General features: G+C 43.3%; 1 protein-coding gene across 2 annotated transcripts; it reads right to left on the reverse strand.

Moving 5' to 3' along the window:
• Positions 1-6,074: 6,074 nt before the first annotated feature.
• LOC117508798 (procollagen-lysine,2-oxoglutarate 5-dioxygenase 2-like) lies at positions 6,075-25,523 on the reverse strand. Of its 2 annotated transcripts, XM_034168631.1 has the most exons (8): positions 25,341-25,522; positions 24,236-24,298; positions 22,929-23,042; positions 22,580-22,645; positions 22,245-22,349; positions 9,039-9,185; positions 8,762-8,887; positions 6,075-6,912 (listed from the first exon to the last, which is right to left on the reverse strand). In XM_034168631.1, exons 1-8 carry the CDS (start codon positions 25,458-25,460, stop codon positions 6,757-6,759), a joined length of 897 nt encoding a protein of 298 aa, XP_034024522.1. In that variant the 5' UTR covers positions 25,461-25,522; the 3' UTR covers positions 6,075-6,756. The 2 variants fall into 2 exon arrangements, with proteins under 2 accessions (XP_034024522.1, XP_034024529.1); XM_034168638.1 differs by lacking the exon at positions 24,236-24,298 and having other exon boundaries at positions 25,341-25,523.
• Positions 25,524-25,876: the final 353 nt, after the last annotated feature.

Genomic DNA, 25,876 nt, shown 5'->3' on the forward strand with positions numbered 1-25,876 from the left:
CTCCAAATCTTCTTTGCAGAAACTGCAAATAAACTAAAACAAAAAAATTAAACAACGGGTTAGTTTTACCATGCTGAGTAGGGGGACATTCTGTCAGACCCAGCCCCGCCTCCTCTTCCAGATCAAAGTACAGACATGCCTGTTCAGTTATCATGTGTAGATGTTGCCATCTTGTGGCCACAGATGATAATGCAGTGTATTTTTTGAAATACTCGTATAAGCTGCTTTGAAATATTAAGTCACAGGGCCAGCCAAGCAAGTTAAAAAATTGCAACTTATAGTCCAGAAAATATTGTGTTTTATAGAACTTTTTAAATATACACTCAACAAAAATATAAACGCAACACTTTTGGTTTTGCTCCCATTTTGTATGAGATGAACTCAAAGATCTAAAACTTTTTCCACATACACAATATCACCATTTCCCTCAAATATTGTTCACAAACCAGTCTAAATCTGTGATAGTGAGCACTTCTCCTTTGCTGAGATAATCCATCCCACCTCACAGGTGTGCCATATCAAGATGCTGATTAGACACCATGATTAGTGCACAGGTGTGCCTTAGACTACCCACAATAAAAGGCCACTCTGAAAGGTGCAGTTTTATCACACAGCACAATGCCACAGATGTCGCAAGATTTGAGGGAGCGTGCAATTGGCATGCTGACAGCAGGAATGTCAACCAGAGCTGTTGCTCATGTATTGAATGTTCATTTCTCTACCATAAGCCGTCTCCAAAGGGGTTTCAGAGAATTTGGCAGTACATCCAACCAGCCTCACAACCGCAGACCACGTGTAACCACACCAGCCCAGGACCTCCACATCCAGCATGTTCACCTCCAAGATCGTCTGAGACCAGCCACTCGGACAGCTGCTGAAACAATCGGTTTGCATAACCAAAGAATTTCTGCACAAACTGTCAGAAACCGTCTCAGGGAAGCTCATCTGCATGCTCGTCGTCCTCATCGGGGTCTCGACCTGACTCCACTTCGTCGTCGTAACCGACTTGAGTGGGCAAATGCTCACATTCGCTGGCGTTTGGCACGTTGGAGAGGTGTTCTCTTCACGGATGAATCCTGGTTCACACTGTCCAGGGTAGATGGCAGACAGCGTGTGTGGCGTCGTGTGGGTGAGCGTTTTCTGATGTCAGTGTTGTGGATCGAGTGGCCCATGGTGGCGGTGGGGTTATGGTATGGGCAGGCATCTGTTATGGACGAAGAACACAGGTGCATTTTATTGATGGCATTTTGAATGCACAGAGATACCGTGATGAGATCCTGAGGCCCATTGTTGTGCCATACATCCAAGAACATCACCTCATGTTGCAGCAGGATAATGCATGGCCCCATGTTGCAAGGATCTGTACACAATTCTTGGAAGCTGAAAATGTCCCAGTTCTTGCATGGCCGGCATACTCACCGGACATGTCACCCATTGAGCATGTTTGGGATGCTCTGGACTGGCGTATACGACAGCGTGTACCAGTTCCTGCCAATATCCAGCAACTTCGCACAGCCATTGAAGAGGAGTGGACCAACATTCCACAGGCCACAATTGACAACCTGATCAACTCTATGTGAAGGAGATGTGTTGCACTGCATGAGGCAAATGGTGGTCACACCAGATACTGACTGGTATCCCCCCTCAATAAAACAAAACTGCACCTTTCAGAGTGGCCTTTTATTGTGGACAGTCTAAGGCACACCTGTGCACTAATCATGGTGTCTAATCAGCATCTTGATATGGCACACCTGTGAGGTGGGATGGATTATCTCAGCAAAGGAGAAGTGCTCACTATCACAGATTTAGACTGGTTTATGAACAATATTTGAGGGAAATGGTGATACTGTGTATGTGGAAAAAGTTTTAAATCTTTGAGTTCATCTCATACAAAATGGGAGCAAAACCAAAAGTGTTGCGTTTATATTTTTGTTGAGTGTAGTTCATAACCTCATGCTATGTGGAACATTGGGGGGGATTCAGTGTTTGCAGTTAAGCTTGCAAACATACTTACACTATCAGAGGCGATTCTAGGGTCTGTTGGGGCCCCAAGCAGAAGTTCACTCACTGCCTGGTTGGTTTTGCGTTATTTTAATAAATCACCAACAAATTGTAAATAGTATAGTTTTTTTTCACAAGTTACAAATAGTGAAGTTACAAACACGTGAATTTTTCACCATTTCAATAAATCAACAACAAATTGTGAACAGTTATCGCATTGGCTCTCTTTACTAGGCACCACTGGTGTAAAAAACTTCAGCAATGATCCTAAATAAATGTATATAAAAGGGAAATAATGGATGATAAATAGGCTATAATAGTCACATATCCATTACATTGATTTAATATTTCCACATTATTTTAACAATTCTTCAAAAACACAGTTCTTTGTTTATTGTAGACTAAAACCAATGGAATGGTTTAGTTTCAACAAAGGATTTGTGAAATCGGCACTGGTTGGTTGCTGAAAAATAAAAATGGTTTATGCTGAGATGCACAGCTTAAAATGCAGTTGCAGCTAAAACAACAAAAAAAAAGACAGACTAGTAGCCTGTCATAGCTTGGCTGATAACAGCTTTCATCTCCAGTTGACAGTTTAGCCCTTTCCAAACAACTAGTGTGTGTGTGCTGTAAACCAATAAACATGCCAAATTTAAAAGCAATACATAAATTAAGTTTTCTGGTCTGAAAGTATTCAAGTGTCTTCTTCAACTTTTAGCTACTGCCTGCGTTCTTCCAGCCTGATAATGACGGTGGTAGTTTATCTGCTGTGCGAGGCTGACCACTCATGGCATGCATGGCACACAGTGCGGTGTGTGGGGGGAGCCGAAGTAACTTCGCTGTCAAGTTAAACCAAGCAACTGTAGTCTGTAGTACATTCATTAAAATCAACATAGAAAAGTATGGCCATGCCAACGCGAATGAAACTAGACTAGCACCATTCTATATCATTTGTTATATTTCGACTGACTTACCACTATCTTGCTTTTTTCTCTCCTCTTCTTCTTTTTTCTTCTTTCTTTTCTCACTCCCGGAAGGATAGTTCCTCTTCATTTTCTTATAGCTGTCATTATCTTGTTTTGATAGTTTGATCATTTGCAGGTGCAGAGAATTTGCAGACACATGGACGTGCAAGTGAATGACTTCTCAAAACGCAAGTGTCTACTTTCGACTCGACTCGCAAATCTCGACTCTCTTTCGCCACCTAGTGGATCGGGGGCCCCAAGCAGCTGCCTGCCTTGTCTGGTGACAAGATGCGCCTTTGTACACTATGCCTGCCTTTAGAAACTCATTAGAAGCTGCTGGTATGCAGGTTTTCCTGTTTGCCCGGCTGTGCTCAATGTCACCTTTCAGAGGGTCTGGACACTGGACCAACCGGGAAAATGATGATGACAAAGAGGCCTTTCAGCAGTAGAGAACCATCCCCCCCATAACTGACCTAAATTTCCTCCTCCTCCACATTGCCTCTGAGCAGCTACGCAGTCATTCAGCTTTCACCAGGGTGTGGAAACACATCCTGTGAGGGATCTGACCCCGCAGGCTGTATACGTGGCCGTTTGCAGACTGAATAACTCGTGGTTGCCTCAATTCATCAATGGCAGGTAGATTATTTGCACGACATCACATGACTGACCCTAACACTTTGTGTGGTGGTCTCTGTGCAGCCTTTACAGCGTCAACAGCGCCATGGAAACAGAACAGTAGCCAGGTTTCTCCCAATATTTCAAGAAATTGAAATGGTACAGATAAAGATAGGTGTCGAAGAAAAGTTTTACTTTGGTGAAGGAATAGATGCAAATCAAACGCAATCTGAAACAAGACTGTGAGCAAGTGGCCATCTGTATAGAAGACCCCGCTAGTGCTCCATACAGTCAACATTCACTTTAATATTACATAATCCACCAGTAATCTATGAGCACTCCAATGCACATGGATTACTGTCCTACCTGGAAAACAATTTAGGGCATGCAGAGAGAGAAAGGAAGCAAAGCAGACGTTTGTAATGCTAATACAACAGAAAGCCCTGCATAAACCTCCACTGCCAAGCAAAATGGAAACGCTCCTCAGAGGGAGTTTTTCCTTACCCCTGTTGCTCTGGGGGTTGGTAAGGTTAGACCTTACCTGTGTGAAGTGCCTTGAGGCAACTCTGTTGTGATTTGGCACTATATAAAGGAAAATAAATTGAAATGAACTGAAACGCTGAAACACAGTAATTATGGTAACAGTTTGGCTTGTCGACAGTGACTGCAGACTGGCAGTAAGCTGCAAAGGGTGAAATCTCTGACAGTAGTGCTAATGATTTATAGGACAATCACATATCACACAATTAAAATCTTACTTTGGACGTGAGGTGAACATGGACCTTTTGAAGAGGGACGGTAAATTCTCTGAAAGGTTTTGGTGGTCCTCTGTCAGTTTTATTATTACATATCTGTTTGGCTTTCATAAGCCCCCAAGGTAAACTGAAGTATATTAACGCTGATGTTGATGATCAGGGAGACAGATACCCTCTCTACTTTTAAGATTAGGCTTAAAACTTTCCTTTTCGCTAAGGCTTATAGTTAGGGCTGGATCGGGTGACCCTGGACCATCCCTTGGTTATGTTGCTTTAGACGTAGACTGTGGGGGGGTTCCCATGATGCACTGTTGCTTTCTCTTTTTGCTCCGTATGCATCACTCTGCATTTAATCATTAGTGATCGATCTCTGCCCCCCTTCTCGGCATGTCTTTTTCCTGGTTCTTTCCCTCAGCCCCAACCAGTCTCAGCAGAAGACTGCCCCTCCCTGAGCCTGGTTCTGCTGGAGGTTTCTTCCTGTTAAAAGGGAGTTTTTTCCTTCCCACTGTGGCCAAGTGCTTGCTCATAGGGGGTCGTTTTGACCGTTGGGGTTTTTCATAATTATTGTATGGCCTTGCCTTACAATATGGAGCGCCTTGGGGCAACTGTTTGTTGTGATTTGGCGCTATATAAGAAAAAAGTTGATTGATTGATTGATGATGTAGATCATCATGCCCCGCTCACAAAACTTCACTACATCATACAGCAGAGTAATACTACAGACAAAAGCTGATTGTTTCTGCATGACAGCAGAACAGTGTCTGTAGCAGCGGCTGAGCACTTCCAGATTCGGGCAGCCTCTAGCCAGAACAGTCTGCAGATGCCATCAAACTTTAGTGTTGGTTATTTGAAGACACAACCTGTGTGTGTTATGAAATTTTAATGACTCACAAACTGAATTTCTAAATCGTTTTTTTTTTTTTCCTCGTCTTTATTCATTTTTCATCACTTCACAATAAGTTAAGAAAACTGAGGTCTGAAATTCACTCAAAAGGATTTCATACATTGTACATTGACAAAATCCATTGGTAAGCAGTGAAATGACATTTCATAAACTTAAATCAGAATTTGCATCCACAAATGAATGGTCTAAATGTCCACTGGTGCAACTGACAGCAAATGGTGAGTAGTTTTGAATACAGCTACTGATTTATGATTGTGTGTGTGAGAAATTACAAAACATGTTTCCCACTGTGTAGCACCACATATTGTTCATTCAATGCTGTTAACAAATTCAACCATAACCATTTTAGATGGTAGACAAAATTATCAATTACACCATGACAAATTACTTTAACCTCTAATACAAGAACAAGCAACATTAAAAAGCAGAGAAAATTAAGCAAATGATTCATTACAATAAAGTGTTCAGTGACAACTGTCCTTAAACCTAAAGGCCATATGCATACTTGTATGATATAGCCAAACTGGGAGCAATGCTACAAAGACGTTGAAAGTCATAAAGTCATGAAAGGCAGAATTGGCAAGTTGTTCACTCAAAATGGTGTAACTTCGTATATTCTGCAAATCAGGATCACCATTATCATGGGAAGCATCAACTTACTGGGGTACAATTATCTTTCATATATCAGTATTCGTCTGTGACTTTCTATGGGGGAGGAGCTGTAGCACCAAGAAGCCCCACCTTAGAGCCACCCACATTGATGTTAACTCCGCTCTGCACTCTTTAAACTACTAACGATGTTTTAGATGCGCTGCTGGGTTGATGCGCCCAATGCTGGTCATAGCATAAAAAAATGAACGCGTTTCATTAAACCCTAAACAGAACCAGCAAACGACAATGTGAAACCTCCTCCAATAAGGCATAATGGTGTGAAACAAACTTTTGTTCAGCGCATGCAAAATGTTGCATCTGTTTTTAAGGAAATGTTAATTAGCGTTAGCTAGCATCTGCTAAGGCTAGTCCGACTCTTGCATTTCAAAATAAAGCTTTTACTTTATGAAGCCTAAACTGCATTGACATTTAAACTGTTTTATTGTAAACTTACTTCAGAAAATGCTTTCTGTAGTGAAAGAGTATAGTAGCTTAGCTCATGTAGAAAAAAAAATGACCGTATGTCACACCAAATCCAGAATAAGCAGCAACACTGAAAAAGGTTTTGTCCCCCTGTTATATCAGCAAAGTGTCGGTAGAAGCCCTGTTTATCAAGATGCTTATCCATGTTTAGGTTCTGACTGAATACCAGTTTTCAATACTCATTCTGACTGGCCAGCACCATTTGTTTTTCCACTAGAAAGTATGAATTACTTTTGTCACGTTTCACTCTGTTTAACAGAGAGCTTTATAATGCAATTATCAATTGCTTTAAAAAAATGTAAAAGAAAAGGCACAAAACATCGAATGACGAAATGAAATGAGAAAGAAGGACATCTTGGTCAGAAGGCTAAAGTCAAATCGATCAAGGGTCAATAAAGGACACTGCTATGTAGCGGGTGCCATTGGTAGTGGGCAGGCCTTCGTGGAGATGAGTCAGTCGCCCTGGGTGCATGAAGCTCCAGCCTTTTCTTGGTGATTCGATAGAACAGTTATATCTGTGGAAACGGCATCCTCCCCCCTACAAGAGAAAAGGTAGATTTAAGAAAAAAGGATGTACTTAAAAAATGATACACTAAGTGTGAAACATACCAGAATAACAAGTATATTAATGGCGGCGTCACGCCTGAGACAGAAGGCCCTGGTGGGCACCCTGGCAACTGGCCGAGCAGGATTGGGCTTTTTCCCAAAAGCCCAGGTCAGCAAGGCCAAGGGTAAGGAGAAACACCAGCTGCTTCTGCAGGAGGTCCGTGCAGGGGTGGAGGAGGAACGGGTGAGCAGGGCAGTAGGACTCCGGCAGCAAGGAGCATGGATGAAGTGGGAGAGTACACTGCAGCGCAGGATCATCTGGGCAAACATCATGCAGGCAGACTTCTTCCCCGTCCGATTCCTGGTGCAAGCAGTCTATGATGCCCTGCCAAGCCCGGTGAACCTTTATGCCTGGGGGAGGAACGAAACACCTTCCTGCCCACTCTGCACTGGAAGAGGCTCATTAGAGCATATTCTCAGCAGCTGCCCCAAAGCCCTGGCGGATGGTCGTTACCGGTGGCGCCATGACCAGGTGCTCAAATCAGTTGCTGAGAGCCTAGCCTCAGCTATTAACACTTGTGGGCGGCACCACTGTAAGAGGAAGGAAGTCATCTTCATCAGAGCAGGAGAAAAACCCCAGGCACAGGCAAAAACAACAGGCCTCCTCCACACAGCTTCTAACTGGCAGCTACAAGCTGATCTTGGAAAGCAGTTGAAGTTCCCACAGCACATTGCCATAACATTGCTACAACCAGACTTGATCATCACCTCCGAAGCTTCAAAACATCTTATCATGCTGGAACTCACAGTGCCTTGGGAGGACCGCATAGAGGAAGCAAACGAAGGAAACGGGCCAGGTATCAAGAGCTGGTGGAAAAGTGCAGGAACCAAGTAGAAGTTGGCTGTAGAGGGTTTGCAGGATGCTCGCTCTGCAAAGTTTTCAGTCGGCTGGGCATCACAGGAGCAGCCAAAAAGAAGGCCATTCGTGCCGCAAGCGAGGCTGCAGAGAAAGCCACCAGGTGGCTATGGTTGAAGAGGGCTGATCCGTGGGCTGCTGCTGGGACACTAGCTAGGGCCTGATCAACCCTGGCTGGGTCACCAGGGCGAGGGTGTCTGATGTTGTGAGACCCGAAACACTCGATGACCCCAGGATACATCACTGATGAAGTGCCCCAGTGCATCCAGGAGATGTTTCTTGCTCGTATTACCATATAGCAGATATCTGGTAACAGTTGGGATGCCCTTATCAAGTGTTTTTGCCCCGATCTGGATCAATCTTACAATATCAACTATCTCCCGATTAAAAAAGAAAAAAAAAAAAGAAAAAACTATGCGCAATCCATGCTCATTATTCAATTTTTTTTTTTTTACAAAACCAAATTAAACACTGTAATAGTATTCACTGTAGTAGTATATAGAAAGTGTCATGTGATGGTTAGAGTGTACTAATTCTGACTACTCGGTGTCAGTAAAGTTAGTTACACGTGTTGTAAAACTCTATGGAACAAGAAGAAGAAAAATCTGTTTTGAAACTACAAAGGGTGAAGCAGCTGAAATCGGAAATACACTTGGTTTGTAATTGTAGTGAAGTAGAGCGTAGATGTTGTTTTTTTTTTTCTTTCTTATTGTGCTGCCACACTGTTGGTGAGCTAGAAAGTTTTGAACAAAACAGTGGCAATCAGTTCTGTCAACACATTGCTTCTAGAAAGGACTGGAAATCCGATTCTGATCAGTCCAAACAACCTGATTAACCCAATACGAATCTTTTGAGATTGGACTTCTCAAGATAACGTTTCACTATAAGGTTAGCATGATTCTTCACTATTAGTACAACGCCTTACCTGAAAGTCTGTTTCTTTGTTATTGAGGGCAATGTTGATGGTGAAGGTGGAGGAGTCGTGGTGGGGCTTCAGGTAGGCTTGTCTGTCAGGTGTGTATTTGACTACAAAGTTCATTATAGCGTAACCCTACGTGGGGAAAAAAAGGGACATCAGGCTAGCTGACAATACCTGACAGATCCCATTCATCAAAGAATGTTACATACGTGTAAAAACAGAACTATTTCTTCTTTTTCAGATTTAGGGTTTCATAATTATTTCTCAGTGAGGTCACACTAACCTTGGTGTAGTAGCCAGAGAAAACTTTTAAAGTGACAGGCGATATGAACTCTCGGATGAAGTGCAGCCACTCTTTATCAAAGCCAATTTGTTTCATGTGAATGTCATCTGTGGGTACAGTCTCATAGCCACCGGCGATACGGCTGTCCTGAGGGCAGGAAGAGAACAGGCGTGTTCTTAAAAATTACCCATAATCTATGTGTGTGATCTGAGTTTTCAAAGTGATGATGATGGTGATGTGTCTGTTTGTCAGTCTCAAAACCACAGACTGCGCTTACATTGTCAGAATCTTTGTGCATATTTGACTCCCAGGCAAACTCTCAAAAACCTAGATTACTAATCTTAATCTAAATAAAACAGGCTGCCATGTGAATGAAGCAACGTACAAACACAGCACCAAAATGTCTTCTCTTTATTTTTTTCCACTTCTGTGTTGTTGGATCAATGTCTTATCAACATTTTCCATACATCCCAGTCATGGGCTCCACAGTACTCAACTCTAAAAATCCCGCTTTTATTTTGTTACTAGCTTGTTGACTACACATTGCTTCACAATATTAGATAATCGGTTATGTCAGAGTACTCATACTAGCTCACTGTATACTTGGTAACGCAACCCACAGGGTGTCTGAATAGTCTGTATGTATTTAGTAGTAGTGAACAGTACCCGGATGATCTACTACCTCAATAGTGCACAAATGGACTACACAACACAATCCCATGATGCACTTTGAATCTGGTAATGGATAAAGAACTTCCTAGGAAAATTCAATGAGCACAGTGGACATACATGAAAATGGCAACAGTGTCCAAGGGGCGCTGTACAAATACTTCAGGAACAGCTTAAAAAAAAAAAATTCCCCTTTGCAAAACATAAATTTTCACGGCATACGTAGGATAGCGCAAAAGCTGTCATTTGTAATGATCTGTGTCAAAGGACGTAAAATGGAAGGGGCAGAGTGCAGTCGCTTGCTTACTTTTAGTGTGTACTACAGTAACAGTTGGGCAGTAGGTTCCCTAATCACATTAGTACATACCAAGTATTTGGATGCAGGGGTACAGTGTGTCCGGAAAGTATTCTCAGCGCTTTATTTTTTTTTTCCACATTTCATGTTGTAGTATTATTCCAAAAGGGATGAAATTCACCCTAAAGACTTGGGCTTTCATTCACCTGCAAAGATATCAACATCGCCAAACAACTCTGTCCGGCAACCTCATGTCTTCAGAAGCTCTTTCTGGGTGTCTCTGAATCTCAAAGGCCGAGGGAGGACCCAGGGACATGAATGTCACTGCCAAGATAAATGAATATCTTCAGCACTTTTCCTGAATACAGGCACACTTCTAATGGCCACGTTCAAGAAGTCTTGATGAAGGACAGTTGTAAACCCAGACACACTAATTCCTCAGTCAGCTTTTGTTGATTCTGCAAAGATCAGAGCATCAGTTGTGATGTCAAGGTCAATAAAGTTTTGCTCGCTAACAAAAGAACCTAAGTTGCTGGTTTCCACAACCCTACCAAGCACCCAGTCCTTGTAATAGAGTTTAGTCCAGTAAATAGTGATCACAGAAATAAATCTGATGACAGATTTGTGTAAATGACCTGTCTTTGGATTGTCTGGAGGTTTTTTAAGCATGTTCCCAGCATAATTTATTTTAAAAATAAGTAATAAAAATAGAAAATAAAAACAGAAATGTATTAGTTGTTACATTAATTTGACAGAAAAATATCAACAGTACTTTACTGCAGTCAAAAGTGTGGGCTTTGTTTAACTAAAGGGTTTTTGTAATTTGGCACCAAATGATATCAAATTGATTATTTTAATGTTAATTTGAACGTCCTAATAATATATTAATTAATACATTATCAGTAGGTGTTTTGTGCACAGAGGCGACCCGGAGCACCACCCCCCACATCCGCATACCTCATCAGTCACTCATCTTCAACCGCTTTTATGGGTTCGGGTCGCGGGGGCAACAGCTCCAGCAGGGGACCCCAGACTTCCCTTTCCTGGGCCACATTGACCACCTCTGACTGGGGGATCCCAAGGTGTTCCCAGGCCAGTGTGTTGATATAATCGCTCCACCTAGTACTGGGTCTTCCCCGGGGTTTCCTTCCAGTTGGGTGTGTCTGGAACACCTCCCTTGGGAGGCGCCAAGAAGGCATCCTCACCAGATGCCCGAACCACCTCAGCTGGCTCCTTTCAACACAAAGGAGCAACGACTCTACTCTGAGCTCCCCACGGATGACCGAACTTCTCACCCTATCTCTTAGGGAGACACCAGCCACCCTCCTGAGGAAGCCCATTTCGGCCACTTGTACATGCGATCTAATTCTTTCGGTCATGACCCAACGCTCATGACCATAGGTGAAGAGTAGGAATGAAAATTGACCAGTACATCGAGAGCTTCGCCTTTTGGGTCAGCTCCCTTTTCGTCACAACAGTACAGTAGAGCGAATGCAATAACATTCGCTCTACCGTACTGGATGGAGTGTGGAGTGAGGGTCAATTCTTGGGGCAAGGCCGTATTCCCTACCTGGAGTAGGCAATCCATCGGTTTCCTGCTGAGAACCATGGCCTCAGATTTAGAGGTACTGATCCTCATCCCAGCCGCTTCACACTCGGCTGCGAACCAATCCAGTGAGTGTTGGAGGTCACCGGCCGATGAAGCCAACAGGACCACATAATCTGCAAAAAGCAGCGATGAGACCCTGAGCCCACCAAACTGGAAACCCTCCTCCTCCCGACTACGCCTTGATATCCTGTCCGTGAATATCACAAACAGGATTGGTGACAAGGAGCAGCTCTGGCGGAGGCCAACCTCCACCTGAAATGAGTCCGACTTACTGCCGAGCACCCGAACACAGCTCTCGCTTTGCGAGTACAGAGATTGGGTGGCCCTGAGAAGGGACCCCCTCACTCCATACTCCCGCAGCACCTCCCACAGTATTTCCCGGGGTACCCGATCATACGTCTTTTCCAAGTCCACAAAACACGTCGACTGGGTGGGCATACTCCCAGGCACCTTCCAGGATCCTTGTGAGAGTAAAGAGCTGGTCGGTTGTTCCACGACCAGGACAGAACCCGCATTGTTCCTCTTCAATCTGAGGTTCGACTATCGGCCGAACCATCCTTTCCAGCACCCTGGAGTAGACTTTACCAAGGAGGCTGAGCAGTGTGATTCCCCTGTAGCTGGCACACACTCTCTGGTCCCCCTTTTTAAATATAGGGACCACCACCCCAGTTTGCCACTCCTTAGGCACTGTCCCAGACCTCAATGCAATGTTGAAGAGATATCTCATCAAAGACAATCCCTCCACACCCAGAGCCTTCAGCATTTCTGGACAGATCTCATCAACCCCCGGGGCCTTGCCACTGAGGAGTTGTTTGACTATCTCAGTGACTTCCACTGGGGAAATTGATGAAAATCCTCCATCAGTTTCCAGCTCTGCCCCTATTATAGAGGGCGCTCCGGTCTGATGCAGGAGTTCCTCAAAGTGTTCCTTCCAGTGCCGGATTACATCCTCAGTTGAGGTCAACAGAGTCCCATCCTTACTGCAGACAGCTTGGATAGTTCCCTGTTTTCCCCTCCTGAGGTGCCGCATGGTCCGCCAGAAGCACCTTGGTGCCGACCAAAAGTCCTTCTCCATGATTGCTCTGAAATCCTCCCACACCCGCTGTTTTGCCTCCCCCACAGCAAAGGCTGCTGCCCTTCGGGCCTGTCGATACCTTGCAACTGCCTTTGGAGTCCTCCGAGATAAGTCCTCCGGAGGGACTCCTTCAGTCAGACGGCTTCCCTGACTACCGGTGTCCACCACGGTGTTTGAGGGCTGCCGCCCCTAAGACCTTCAGGCCACAGCTCCCCACTGCAGCTTCAGCAATGGAAGCTTTGAACATTGCCCATTCTGATTCAATGCCCGCAACCTCCACAGGGATTCTAGAGAAGCTCTGCCGGAGGTGTGAGTTGAAGATCTGTTGGATAGCGGGCTCCTCCAGATGTTCCCAGTTCACCTGCACTTTCCGTTTGGGCTTACCAGGTCTGTCCAAAGTCCTCCCCCATCTTCTGAGCCAACGCACCACCAGATGGTGATCAGTTGACAGCTCTGTCCCTCTCTTCACGAGAGTGTCCAGAACATGCTGCCTCAAATCAGATGATACGATCACAAAATCGATCATCGATTTTCAGCCTAGGGTGCTCTGGCACCATGTACACTTATGAGCATCCTTATGTTCAAACATGGTGTTCCTTATGGACGGTCTGTGACCAGCACAGAAGTCCGATAACAAACGACCATTCGGGTTTAGATCAGGGAGGCCGTTCCTCCCAATCACACCTCTTCAAATTTCAAATTTATTAATTTATATAGCGCCAATTCACGATAAAATCGTCTCAAGGCACTTCACACAAAAATAATTAAAAATTTAAAACACAATAAAAAATGACCATAAAAGAATACAAGAATAAAAACACTTCATAATACTAATGATAAAACAGAGAAAACCAATGAGTCTTTAAACGTGACTTAAAAATCTCCACAGTATCCGACTGCCGAATGTGTGCTGGGAGATCGTTCCACAGAGCTGGGGCACGGTAGGAGAAAGCTCTGTGACCGGCAGACTTTTTATTCACCCTGGGAACACACAGAAGTCCTGCACCCTGAGAATGCAGGGCCCAAGCTGGTACATAAGGGCTTACCAGGTCAGCCGGATAGTCCATGAACGATTTTATAAACTAATAACAGTACTTTAAAATCTGATCTTGCAGGAACAGGAAGCCAGTGCAGGGACGCCAAAACGGGTTTAATGTGGTCAAACTTTCTGCTTTGTGTCAAAAGCCTGGCAGCAGCGTTTTGAACCAGTTGAAAACCCCCTAATCCTGGACTGCGGTAAGACAGAAAACAGAGCATTACAATAGTCCAATCTAGAAGAGACAAATGCATGAATCAAAGTCTCAGCATCAGCCATAGACAGGATGGACGAATCTTCGCTATATTTCACAAATGGAAGAAAGCAGTCCTTGTAATGTCTCTAATGTGGAGATCAAAGGAAACGTAGGATCAAAAATTACTCCAATGTTCCTCACTTTATCCGTATGATTGTATAACACACAGACCTAAGCTTAAGTGCTTAGGTCTGTCTTCAGGTGTCTCTGTCATTGCCCGTGTGTGCGTTTGAAGTCCCCCAGCAGAACAATGGAGTCCCCCACCGGATCCCCATACAGGACTCCATTCAGGGACTCCAAGAAGGCTGAATACTCCAAAATGCTGTTCGGTGCATATGCACAAACAACTGTCAGAATTTTCCCCCCTGCCACCCGAAGACGCAGGGAGGCAACCCTCTCGTCTACTGGAGTAAACTCCAATGTAGTGGCACTCAGCCGGGGACCTCATGAGTATCCACACACCCGCCCGGTGCACTCACCCCCTGGGCAACTCCAGAGAAGAATAAGGTCCAACCCCTATCACGGATAGTGGTTCCAGAGCTGAGGCTGTGCATGGAGGTGAGACCCACCAGATCTAACTGGTATCGCTCCACCTTCCGCACAATCTCCATAGCGAGGTGACATTCCACACCCCCAGAGCTAGCCCCTGCCACCTGGGTCTGGTCCGTCGAAGACTAGACCCAAAGGACAGCGCACCCGACACCAGCGGTTCCCCTTGTGGGGGGTGAGCCCACAGGGTGGAGATGGATAGTCCACACTGATTTTTCAGGCTGTGCCCGACTGGGCTCCGTGGCAAGCCAGCCACCAGTGCACACTGACGGGACCTACATCGAGGCCTGGCTCCAGATGAGGGCCCCGGGCTTCCTCCGGGCTGGGTCAAATTTCCTCTGCCTCGTTTTATCATGGTGTCTTCTGACCATTCTTAGTCTGACCTCTCGCCTGAGACCAATTTGCCATGGAGACCCTACCAGGAGCACAAAGGCTCCAGACAACACAGCTCTCAGGTTCATAGGGGCACACACACACACCTTTCCACCACGATAAGGTGATGGTTCCCGGAGAAGGGAACCACGCTAACGTGTCCTAAATGAAATTCATGGTGCCTCCATAAAAGAACTAAGGCTAGTCTACCCAGGATATGAAAAATTAACCAGTTACGAAGGCTACCGAGACAAATATGTCCGAGATGCCACCAGAACTTCCCAATTAGCAACAAGGCTTCATAACCAATGTGATAGTCCTGTCTAAGTTTCATGTTGACTGAACTTATTTCATTGAGCAACTTTAAGTCCAGACTGAGAGCACCTGAGATGATGTTATCAAACTGCAATTGTTTCTCATAATGTTTATGTAATTTTACTTGTGCATAACTTCTGCTCCCTCTTGGCCAGGACTCCCTTGATAAAGAGGTTTTTAATCTCAATGGGACTTTCCTGGTTAAATAAAGGTTAAATAAAAAATGTTATGGTTATTGGTATGTTAAACAATGCCATCATAGCCCAAAATAAAATATTCACTGGTTCTCACTTGTATCTGTCAGTACCCAAAATCTCAGAGCTACATATCCAGTACATTATATGTAGTTGTTAGTTAAGGTAATGTTGCTGACTCAGTCACCAACTGACTTACTCCATTAATCCTATGCTTGTCCTGTTAATCACAGGGAATGGCACCAGTGATAAATATCAGTAATAAGATGTGTTGTCAATACCAGTAGGATCATATGCTAATTATTCTTACCCCACAACAACTAGACTAAATAGTGAGTACCAGCTAAACTAAAGTCACATGTCTGAGGCCTAACAGGTTTCTTACCTAGCAGCCAACAGCCACACAACAGCTTGAATTGCATAAAGAAAAGTTTGGAGGAAGTCCAGAGAGTTTTTGTGGGCGCTAATACTGTTCAACACAAATGAAACTATGATCAAGATCAGCCAACAAGTTTTGCAAAGCTTAAATTTTCAAACTTTTTCTTTTACTTCTACATTTAAATCCTGCTCTCACTATTTGTGTGCTTGGACAAGACATCTAAGCAACATTATCTACATCATCCCAGTTGTAAATGTGCAGCGTCCTTGGTTGGGGAAGAAAACTGAGTTCAATCCGGGGGAGTAGTAGATTCTCATCCACTTAATGTTACGGACTCTGGACTACTCCCTTTAAACAACATGTCTTACCTACCCAAAGTAATAACATAACATTCATCAAGTGTTAATTATATGACTGAAAATGGCAATGTAATGATCCAGTGTTTAAACAACATTGTCAGTTGATGAATGTTGGCGTTTTTTCTTTTTTCTGTTAATATCTCTGAGTCCATTTTAAATGTCATCTCATTCTCTAAATAAATAAATCCCGTCCATATACATCTTGATAATCTTGCAAAATCAGATAAATACTCATTTTTTTATTGTACTTACAAAAATCTCTTTCATTCAGCTTTAGTTACACTTTCCATTTCCCCCCAGTCATCTGTACTCCCTCCTACAATAACACTGCACCTCTCACTGGCCTTGACTCCACAAACAATGAACTGATTAATCAAAACAAAAATCAGTCATTAAAATTATCCATTACTATGGCAGAGCTTTTAATGTTACTTTTCACATATGGCAGATCAATTCAGGAAACGTGTGCGTTGCTCAGCCAAACCTGGATTTGCATCCAGCAAACTGTTCTGCACTCTACTTAGTGCAGAGAGCCACATATGATTTTACGTATAAATGGATACGTACAAACATAAACAATCACAAATTAAATTTCAGTGATGGATGGATACTGTATGTGGTAGTTTTAATTCTTCTGCAGTGGAGAAACTTGAAAAAAAGTGACATATTGTCAAAATGAGCTTGTTCTGTTCTTTATACTGTTTTAAAATGTGTTTCATAGGCCTAATCAGGTTCAGATACAGGACCGGATTCCTGTGTAGCCACAAATTTGTAGGAGAAGTGGCCATCACACATCTGCCACTAATATGCATGTCTGGATTAAGAGCTTCCGGTTTCACCAAAACCTGCATCTACCATCCTTATCCTGTCGTTGCTGAAGTTTTTAAGCTGAGCCAGAAGAAAGCCACTGACTTCAATTTGTTTAGGTTGGGCAGCAACTTGCCAGGATGAAGTTCAAACACTGTGGCTCCAGGTTTGAACTTTGTGGCACAAAAGGTGTGACTTTCTTGGCCTAGCAAGGAGTTGCATTGGACTGCCAAAAATCTGGTTTGTTAGACTTTGTCTGACTAAGCCTCTCTGACAAGCTTAACTACAGCCCCTTTAGCAGCCTCATGGTCAGGGTTCCTGTTAGACCTTCACGGCTACTGTAGCAGCCATTAGGTGCACATGAACACCAATGTACTTCACCCCAAGAGGCAATCCCCTACTTTTTATCTAAGTTGGATTTTTTTTTTTTTTACATTCACAAAGTGAAAATTAGACTCCATGTTACACCTGTACTACTGAAGCGGGCCACTCTGAGCAGAGCAGCTGGCCAAGTTAATCAGTAGCACGGCTGCTGGCCTCAGAGCGACCTGCTGCAACGGCCGGCCTCATGCCACCACACATTTGACTCTGAAATGGTTCTGCCATTCCTTTAAGTAAATCTTCTCATCAGTGCTTAATCTGATCTCCTGGGAAATTAATCACAGTCTATATTATTTTTTCTAACTGCTTGAAGTGGAGGTGACATCAAATAAGATGACATCTACAACACACAGCTTCCTTTGCTGAAAGAAAGCAGTACTGCATTTCCACCTCATTTCAACTAGCAATTGAATTTGAGTTATTTTGATGCTGGACTTTAAAAATCGATTCTTGTATCATAAAATGAAATATCTTAATATCATGAGTATCATTAATTTTTCCCCATGCCTATAAACTAGCCATGGGTCCCTGTCTTACATTTGTCTCGAAGCCCTAATAGTCCAATCTTGATCACAGTAATATAGGGGAACAGTGGTATACTTTGACTAGTACTTTTAGAAACAAATTGATTTTTAATTTCTGCCTTAATTAACATAAAAATGATATGTCCTGAAGAGCCTCAGTTTACATTTCCTTTCTGATTGTTGGTATGTCAAGTACTTGCTTGTGATATTGATTATTTTGTTAAGTGTGTTGATTTGCTAGACTTTGTGTTATCATGTATAGTATATGAGAAAAATGTGAGGTACCATAAAATTTCAGGTCTCTGACCTGCAGCCAAGACAAGCCTGTGCATTACTCACTTCTGCAGGAGGTAATCCCACAGCACATACATTTATCTTACCCCCACCACAGTGGTTTTGCTTTCTTAAGGGCCCCTTCACACATAATATGACTAAATACAAATCAGGGTGAATCACAGTGGAACATCAATTTGGCAGGCATGCACGATGCTGCTGCGACGGTTTTGTGCACTGGCGAACACAGTGAGAGCAGCTGCAGTATTTGTACACTCAACAAAAATATAAACGCAACACTTTTGGTTTTGCTCCCATTTTGTATGAGATGAACTCAAAGATCTAAAACTTTTTCCACATACACAATATCACCATTTCCCTCAAATATTGTTCACAAACCAGTCTAAATCTGTGATAGTGAGCACTTCTCCTTTGCTGAGATAATCCATCCCACCTCACAGGTGTGCCATATCAAGATGCTGATTAGACACCATGATTAGTGCACAGGTGTGCCTTAGATGCCCACAATAAAAGGCCACTCTGAAAGGTGCAGTTTTATCACACAGCACAATGCCCAGATGTCGCAAGATTTGGGGAGCGGCAATTGGCATGCTGACAGCAGGAATGTCAACCAGAGCTGTGCTCGTGTATTGAATGTTCATTTCTCTACCATAAGCCGTCTCCAAAGGCGTTTCAGAGAATTTGGCAGTACATCCAACCAGCCTCACAACCGCAGATACGTGTAACCACACCAGCCAGGACCTCCACATCCAGCATGTTCACCTCCAAGATCGTCTGAGACCAGCCACTCGGACAGCTGCTGAAACATCGGTTTGCATAACCAAAGAATTTCTGCACAAACTGTCAGAAACCGTCTCAGGGAAGCTCATCTGCATGCTCATCGTCCTCATCGGGGTCTCGACCTGACTCCAGTTCGTCGTCGTAACCGACTTGAGTGGGCAAATGCTCACATTCGCTGGCGTTTGGCACATTGGAGAGGTGTTCTCTTCACGGATGAATCCCGGTTCACACTGTTCAGGGCAGATGGCAGACAGCGTGTGTGGCGTTGTGTAGGTGAGCGGTTTTCTGATGTCAATGTTGTGGATCCAGTGGCCAATGGTGGTGTGGTGGTGGAGTTGGGATTATGGTATGGGCAGGCGTCTGTTATGGACGAAGAACACAGGTGCATTTTATTGATGGCATTTTGAATGCACAGAGATACCGTGACGAGATCCTGAGGCCCATTGTTGTGCCATACATCCAAGAACATCGCCTCATGTTGCAGCAGGATAATGCACGGCCCCATGTTGCAAGGATCTGTACACAGTTCTTGGAAGCTGAAAATGTCCCAGTTCTTGCATGGCCGGCATACTCACCGGACATGTCACCCATTGAGCATGTTTGGGATGCTCTGGACCGGCGTATACGACAGCGTGTACCAGTTCCTTCCAATATCCAGCAACTTCGCACAGCCATTGAAGAGGAGTGGACCAACATTCCACAGGCCACAATCGACAACCTGACCAACTCCATGCGAAGATGTGTTGCACTGCATGAGGCAAATGGTGGTCACACCAGATACTGACTGGTATCCCCCCAATAAAACAAAACTGCACCTTTCAGAGTGGCCTTTTATTGTGGGCAGTCTAAGGCACACCTGTGCACTAATCATGGTGTCTAATCAGCATCTTGATATGGCACACCTGTGAGGTGGGATGGATTATCTCAGCAAAGGAGAAGTGCTCACTATCACAGATTTAGACTGGTTTGTGAACAATATTTGAGGGAAATGGTGATATTGTGTATGTGGAAAAAGTTTTAGATCTTTGAGTTCATCTCATACAAAATGAAAACCAAAACCAAAAGTGTTGCGTTTATATTTTTGTTGAGTGTAAGTACATCGCGCAGCTGCTGTGAAAATAAAAAAAATACATGCCACCCATGAGATCCGAACCTGCACTTTCCAAAAGCTCTGACTGCCAGGCAGAAACTTTACCACTGAGCTACCATCGCTGTCCTGTAAAAGATGCAGGAAAATGCCTGATATCAACGACACTGACGCATTTAAAAAAAAAAAAAAAAACCACACACCATATAAAAACACTGCATTTTATTGAATCCCTCTTATCAAGAGGGCAACACAAGTATGAACCACCTGTTCCTCTGTAGATGACCCATGCTCAAAGACGTACAATAATGACCCCACGCGTGTGTCTTGTAGACGGCACGCCACAGGACAGACACTGCATCATGCGGAACAGAGCTCACGTGGGTGACGTGACATTAAGATCGCCTGCTGCGTGTTATGATCTGATGGCCCGTTTCACCTGGGGTAGCCTGTTACTGTGTGTGACGTGTGCGTGCTCGCTGCAGTTCATTGCAACAGCGATATATGTTTTTACGTATGTCCATGGGAGGACAGCATGCAGACACGTGCATCACAGTGGACAGTTAGTTCATGTCTGTCCAAACACGGTATGTGTTCCCCAACCATGACGTCCAGAACCACAGATCTCTGCAGCCGCTCCTGTCGGCAGACACACCCCCTGTCAGTTCAGTGCACACACCAATGTGGCACTGTGTCTCTTTGCAAAACCACACTGGTGGGGCACTTAGACAAATTTCACATCCAGCTCGACAGTGATCGTCTCCTGACTGTTGTCGTGCTAACAGAGCGAATGGCCACACATTTTGTAAGTGCCAAACGAGCGGTGTTAGATGTTTGTGTGTGTCAGCTGAGATTTGTCTGACACCTGTTGCGAGAGGGTTCAATGGGCTCTCACAGTGCACACTCTGTCTTTCAGCCGCTGGTGTGCACAAATAGCTATAGCAACAGGTGTACATGTCATGCTTGGCCCCGGCTCAGGGTTTAGGTCCTGATTTTGGCACTATGTCCTTTATGGTTTTATAATTTTGTTTTCATTTGTTTATTCTTTCTCTTGTAAATCTCAGTGTGGTTCTGTTTAATGCTTTGCTTTCTAGGTAGTCACTGGTTCCATTCTTTATCTTATCATTTTGTTTCGCATTTATTTATTCTATATTTCATTTTTTGTATTTGTTTTGTCATGGTCCTTTAGGTTTCTTTAGTTTTGTTCAGTTTATCACATTTATTGTATATGCTCGGTCACAGGTTTTTGTTATTATTTATCTTTGATGTTGCTTATCAGTTTATGTTTTATTTGTTGTTTATTGTATTATTCAGTTGTCACCTGTTTTGTTTTTTGTTCATTCCATAGTTTGTTCTGCCATTTTTATTGGACCAGTTCCATTCCAGTTTTAGTTTTAAGTAGTAGTTTCCTGGTCTTCCTCTTGTTACGGTAGTTCTTAGTTTTTCCCCTTTTGTTTTGCTCGCATTCATTTTTTGCACACGTCTTGTTTCTCAGTTAGTTTTTCTGTCACTCTCTTCTCTTGTTTTGCACTGCTTTGTTTTGCCCTCTCGCCTTTCTTCTCTCTTCTTTGTTCACTTCACCACACCTCTTTCCTGAACTTTCCACACACCTGCTTCACATCAACCTGATTAGTCTGCTCCTCTTTAAAAACCCTCACAGTTCCACAGCTCACTGCCCAATTGTTGACTTTGTTCACTTTCTCGCCTCTCGTTCTTGTCCAGTTTGCTCTTGTGTGTTTTGACCTTGCTTTTGTGCTCCGATCTCCGCCTTGCCGTATCCTGAACTCTGCTTGTATTTTGACTCTGCCTTTGTTTTGCCTGCTATATACCATGTGAACGAACCCCGCCTGGTTTATGGACCACGTCCCAGCCTGTACTATGTCTGATACCTCTGCTTCCATGTCTAACTACCAGTGTACCCTACCTAATGCCTGGTTTCAAGATAAAGCCTATTATTCATCTAAACCAACCATGCCTGAGTCTGCATTGGTCTCCTACTGCTTCCGGTTTCAGCCCACCACGAGCCCTGACAGTACAAGGTGTTGGAGGCAGCTACGATTTTACACGTATTGCACATGATTCCTGCTTTATGTGCACTTCATGTGCAATGCGACCACATTTGTATTATGTGTGAAGGGGCCCTAAACTTGAACTTTAAGGGCAGCAGCAAAGTGTTGATTCTGTTTCAGCACTGTGGTCACTCAAACTGAGCTAATGGCACACACCTCGTGTTTGCCTCCAGACCAAGAACCATAGTGCTCCATCTCCTCAACGATTTCATCACAGGCCTTCTCTGTGAACACCGGGAACCAGAATACATCTGGACAAGGCTGGACACACACACACACACACACACACACACACACACACACACACACACACACACACACACACACACACACACACACAAGGTGACTACTGAGATGGTCCAACCTGAGTACAGTTACTGCAGTGGAACAACAGATCTCTTTCACAGATGTTGGTGTGGCCGTGTTCTCACTACATTGTTATGTCACTCCCTTCCCTTATCTCCTTGTCTGTCTGGAACACAGATACAAACCTCCTCTAAGTAGTTCTCTGTGAAAATGTGAGTGTAGTTCTGGTGGATATACTTCTCCTTCCAGTCCTGTAAGAGAGAGAATTTCACATGATTGGCCAATTCTGACTGTTTGCTGACCTCCATACCTCACTAACACCCCCCACCACCCATCCACACAGGCCTCGGCATGTCAAATGGAGGAGTAAATTACCCAGCCTTATCAGTCAGGAACCATATCATTATTTCAAAATTGTTTCACATCTGCAGTCTGTCCATTATGGATAATGATCTTTGCAGGTGGCTGCTGTTTCATCTCTGAGGATTTTTTTCTTTTTCTCATGAGGAATAATGGGAGAGCATAACGACTTACCACAGGGTTCTCAAATATCTGCCACAAGTCACTGTTATAATGAGAAATGTTATAATTGGCTGTGGAAATTAGCCTCCCAAATTCATGCAGGTTTGTTATGTACATGAAGACTCCCTGCAGTAAACAGGAAAAAAAAAAACAAAGTTCAGTCGGTTGCAAATCAAAAGCTGAAGACTCAAAAACACTTTCATGTCTCCTAGACGTCTAACAGATCTACATCAATGTAACATCAGACATGCACATCCTCATAAGCACACTGCAAAACCTAATTACTGTAACTCTTCATGGCTCACACATCAGTGGACACAATTATTTGTGGAAAATTACAAATAAAAAAAAAAATCCATACAGAAGTGTGATTTAAGTGTGTTTTAGCACACTGAAATCAGATGTTTGATGTCTAAATAGAATTAAAACAGACAGGTGCCAGATAAATAATCTGAGATTATTTATAGGTAATAGGTGGGGGGGCAGGACAGGCTGGGGCAGTGAGGTGAAGGAGGGGCAGAACAGGGATAGGGGTGCTGGTCAGACTGGGATAAAGAAAATCCAGGAATGGTATTCCTTCTGCTGTGAAGCATGGGAAGGGTGGTGGAGGACGGGCAGGATTTGGATTCTATCAGACTAGGCTTTTTAAAATTATTATTGGTTTTGCAAAACCTTTTTCTGTTTTCAGTTGGAAATTTTCAAATTTTCAAAATCATTCTGGTTGATGAATTTAAGACCAGATGGTCTATATGATAAATGTTGGAGCCTAGTCTGAGATCAGCCAGTTTGGAGGGAGCAGATGGGTGCTAGAGTTTGTCTACGTGGGGTAAAGCGTCAGGACAGGGGACTTGCATGTGAATCGACTCATTAGAGTTGGTCTATTTGGAGTAAAGCATCAGGACAGGGGACTTGCACATGAACCGACTTAACTCCTTTCTCCTCCATAATCTCTTATTGGTAGTGGACATAAACTCTGTCTTTCTGGCATTAAGAAAATAATATCTTATTTTGGGCCTCAATGCAGCACAAGCAATAGGTCATCATCAATTTCCAAAGGGTTGACAGACATTCTGATTTTCTTGTTCCAACTAATATTGAATATTCTATCTTCATGAAAAACCTTAAACATTCACGTGGAAAAAAAATCACAGTGAACAATAAGTCATGATTCAAATTGGCTGCATAACATGAAAATACTTTATGACAAATGAAGTAATTAATCCTATGCCAAAAAGATGATGAAAAATTTCATTTGCCGTCTGTTTGCATACCCATTGGAAATGGATTATTTTTAGAAAGTACAATAATTAAAGCAAAACCTTTGGGGGCCTGAGCATATGGAATGATTCCGGAGAAGGGGAGTCTTTTTCTCTGTGACTGGTCTAAAAAAAGGAGAAGCATCATGTAAATTTACTGTTGCATAATAATATCAAAGGTCACAGTTGAGATGAACATATGTCACATAGAGGAGGAGAGGAAATGCACCTGCATGATAAAGGAGCAAGAATCCCTCTGAAGCTGATGTTTTTGTGAGTTATCAGGGATTGAAAGCATGGCAGGGAAAAGTCAATCCAAATGCACAGTGTTTGGATCAGGCATGTTTAATGCTCAGCACAGGTTGCATGTCAGTGACATCATCTAACAAGGCCGGTTGCAGAGGTTGCAAGGTTGAAAGTGGGAAAGGAAAACACATGACAGCATTAGGGTTTTGGCCAGCTGGCCATTCAGACATCGCATTGTACCGTCTGTGGAGGTTTGAAAATGAAAGCAAGGCAATAGTGAAGGATGATGGGACATAAATGGGACACATAAACACAAAAGAGCATGCCATGGTGACAGACATTTCAATGCACTTAAACCATATTTTCTGGACTATAAGTTGCACAAGCGTATTCGTTGCATATGCATTATGAAGAGGAAGGAAAAAAAACACAATTCACACCAGTCTATAAATCACATTTATTATTTTGATGCAGTGTTGTGCTGAGTAGTATGAAGGTTATATTCCCTCTCTTTATTCAAGAGCCTGGTCCTTCCATTTGAGAGCATGATTTATTAAATTCACGATTTCTCAGACACCTTCTGCTCCGGAGTGTGAATCAGAGTACCTCAGTCAATATATAGCAGCAAATTGTCACGCATGTCTTTTTTTTCCATATACAAGTTGCTTCAGAATGTCATATAATCTCCCAAACTCCTCCCAAAACAAAAAAGTACAGCAGACTTATAGTCCTGAAAATATGGTGCATTTGCACTTTATTCTTTAATGAGCTGCAGACATTTTTCTTCACTTCAGTTTTAAACTAGCTTTTTTTTTCTCGATTTTAAATAGGTACATAAACATTTAAATTGAATGTCTTTATGCTGACATATCCAGTATATAACTGAACATTTATCTGTGAATCATACTCTGAGTGTTCTCACCAATTCTCTGGCATTCCTACACAAAGACATATCAGGGTCCAGTTTCTCCAGAACAAAGTAGTTTCTCTCTTTCATTTCATGCCTCAAGGTGCTGCCCTTGACAAGGTATATATGAGCCATGAAAGGAATGTTCCAGACACCTCTGCAAAACACCCAGATAGAGAAAGAAAGGCCTCATTTTGCAGTTACCATTAAAATTGTTTTTTCAATCCATAACTACTGATCTTTGAGGATAAAATTATATATTCCAAATCTGGAAAAACAACTAACCATTCAAAATCATATTCCTAGCACAGTCACAAGTCCACACAACCCCACGTCCCACTGAAAATACAGTATTCCACATGACTGTAGCTGCAGCAGATGTCTTGCTTTTCTTTCAACATATATGAAGATTTGAAGATACAGGTAGTTTCAACTATGGCCTTTCTGTGTGGAGTTTGCATGTTCTCCCCATGTTTGCATGGGCCTGACTGCATGTGACTTTTTTGTATTTAATCATAGCTATTCAGTCAAGGCAGCACGGTGGTTTAGTG

This window comes from Thalassophryne amazonica, chromosome 1 (assembly GCF_902500255.1).
Source record: "Thalassophryne amazonica chromosome 1, fThaAma1.1, whole genome shotgun sequence".
Lineage (NCBI taxonomy): Eukaryota > Metazoa > Chordata > Actinopteri > Batrachoidiformes > Batrachoididae > Thalassophryne > Thalassophryne amazonica.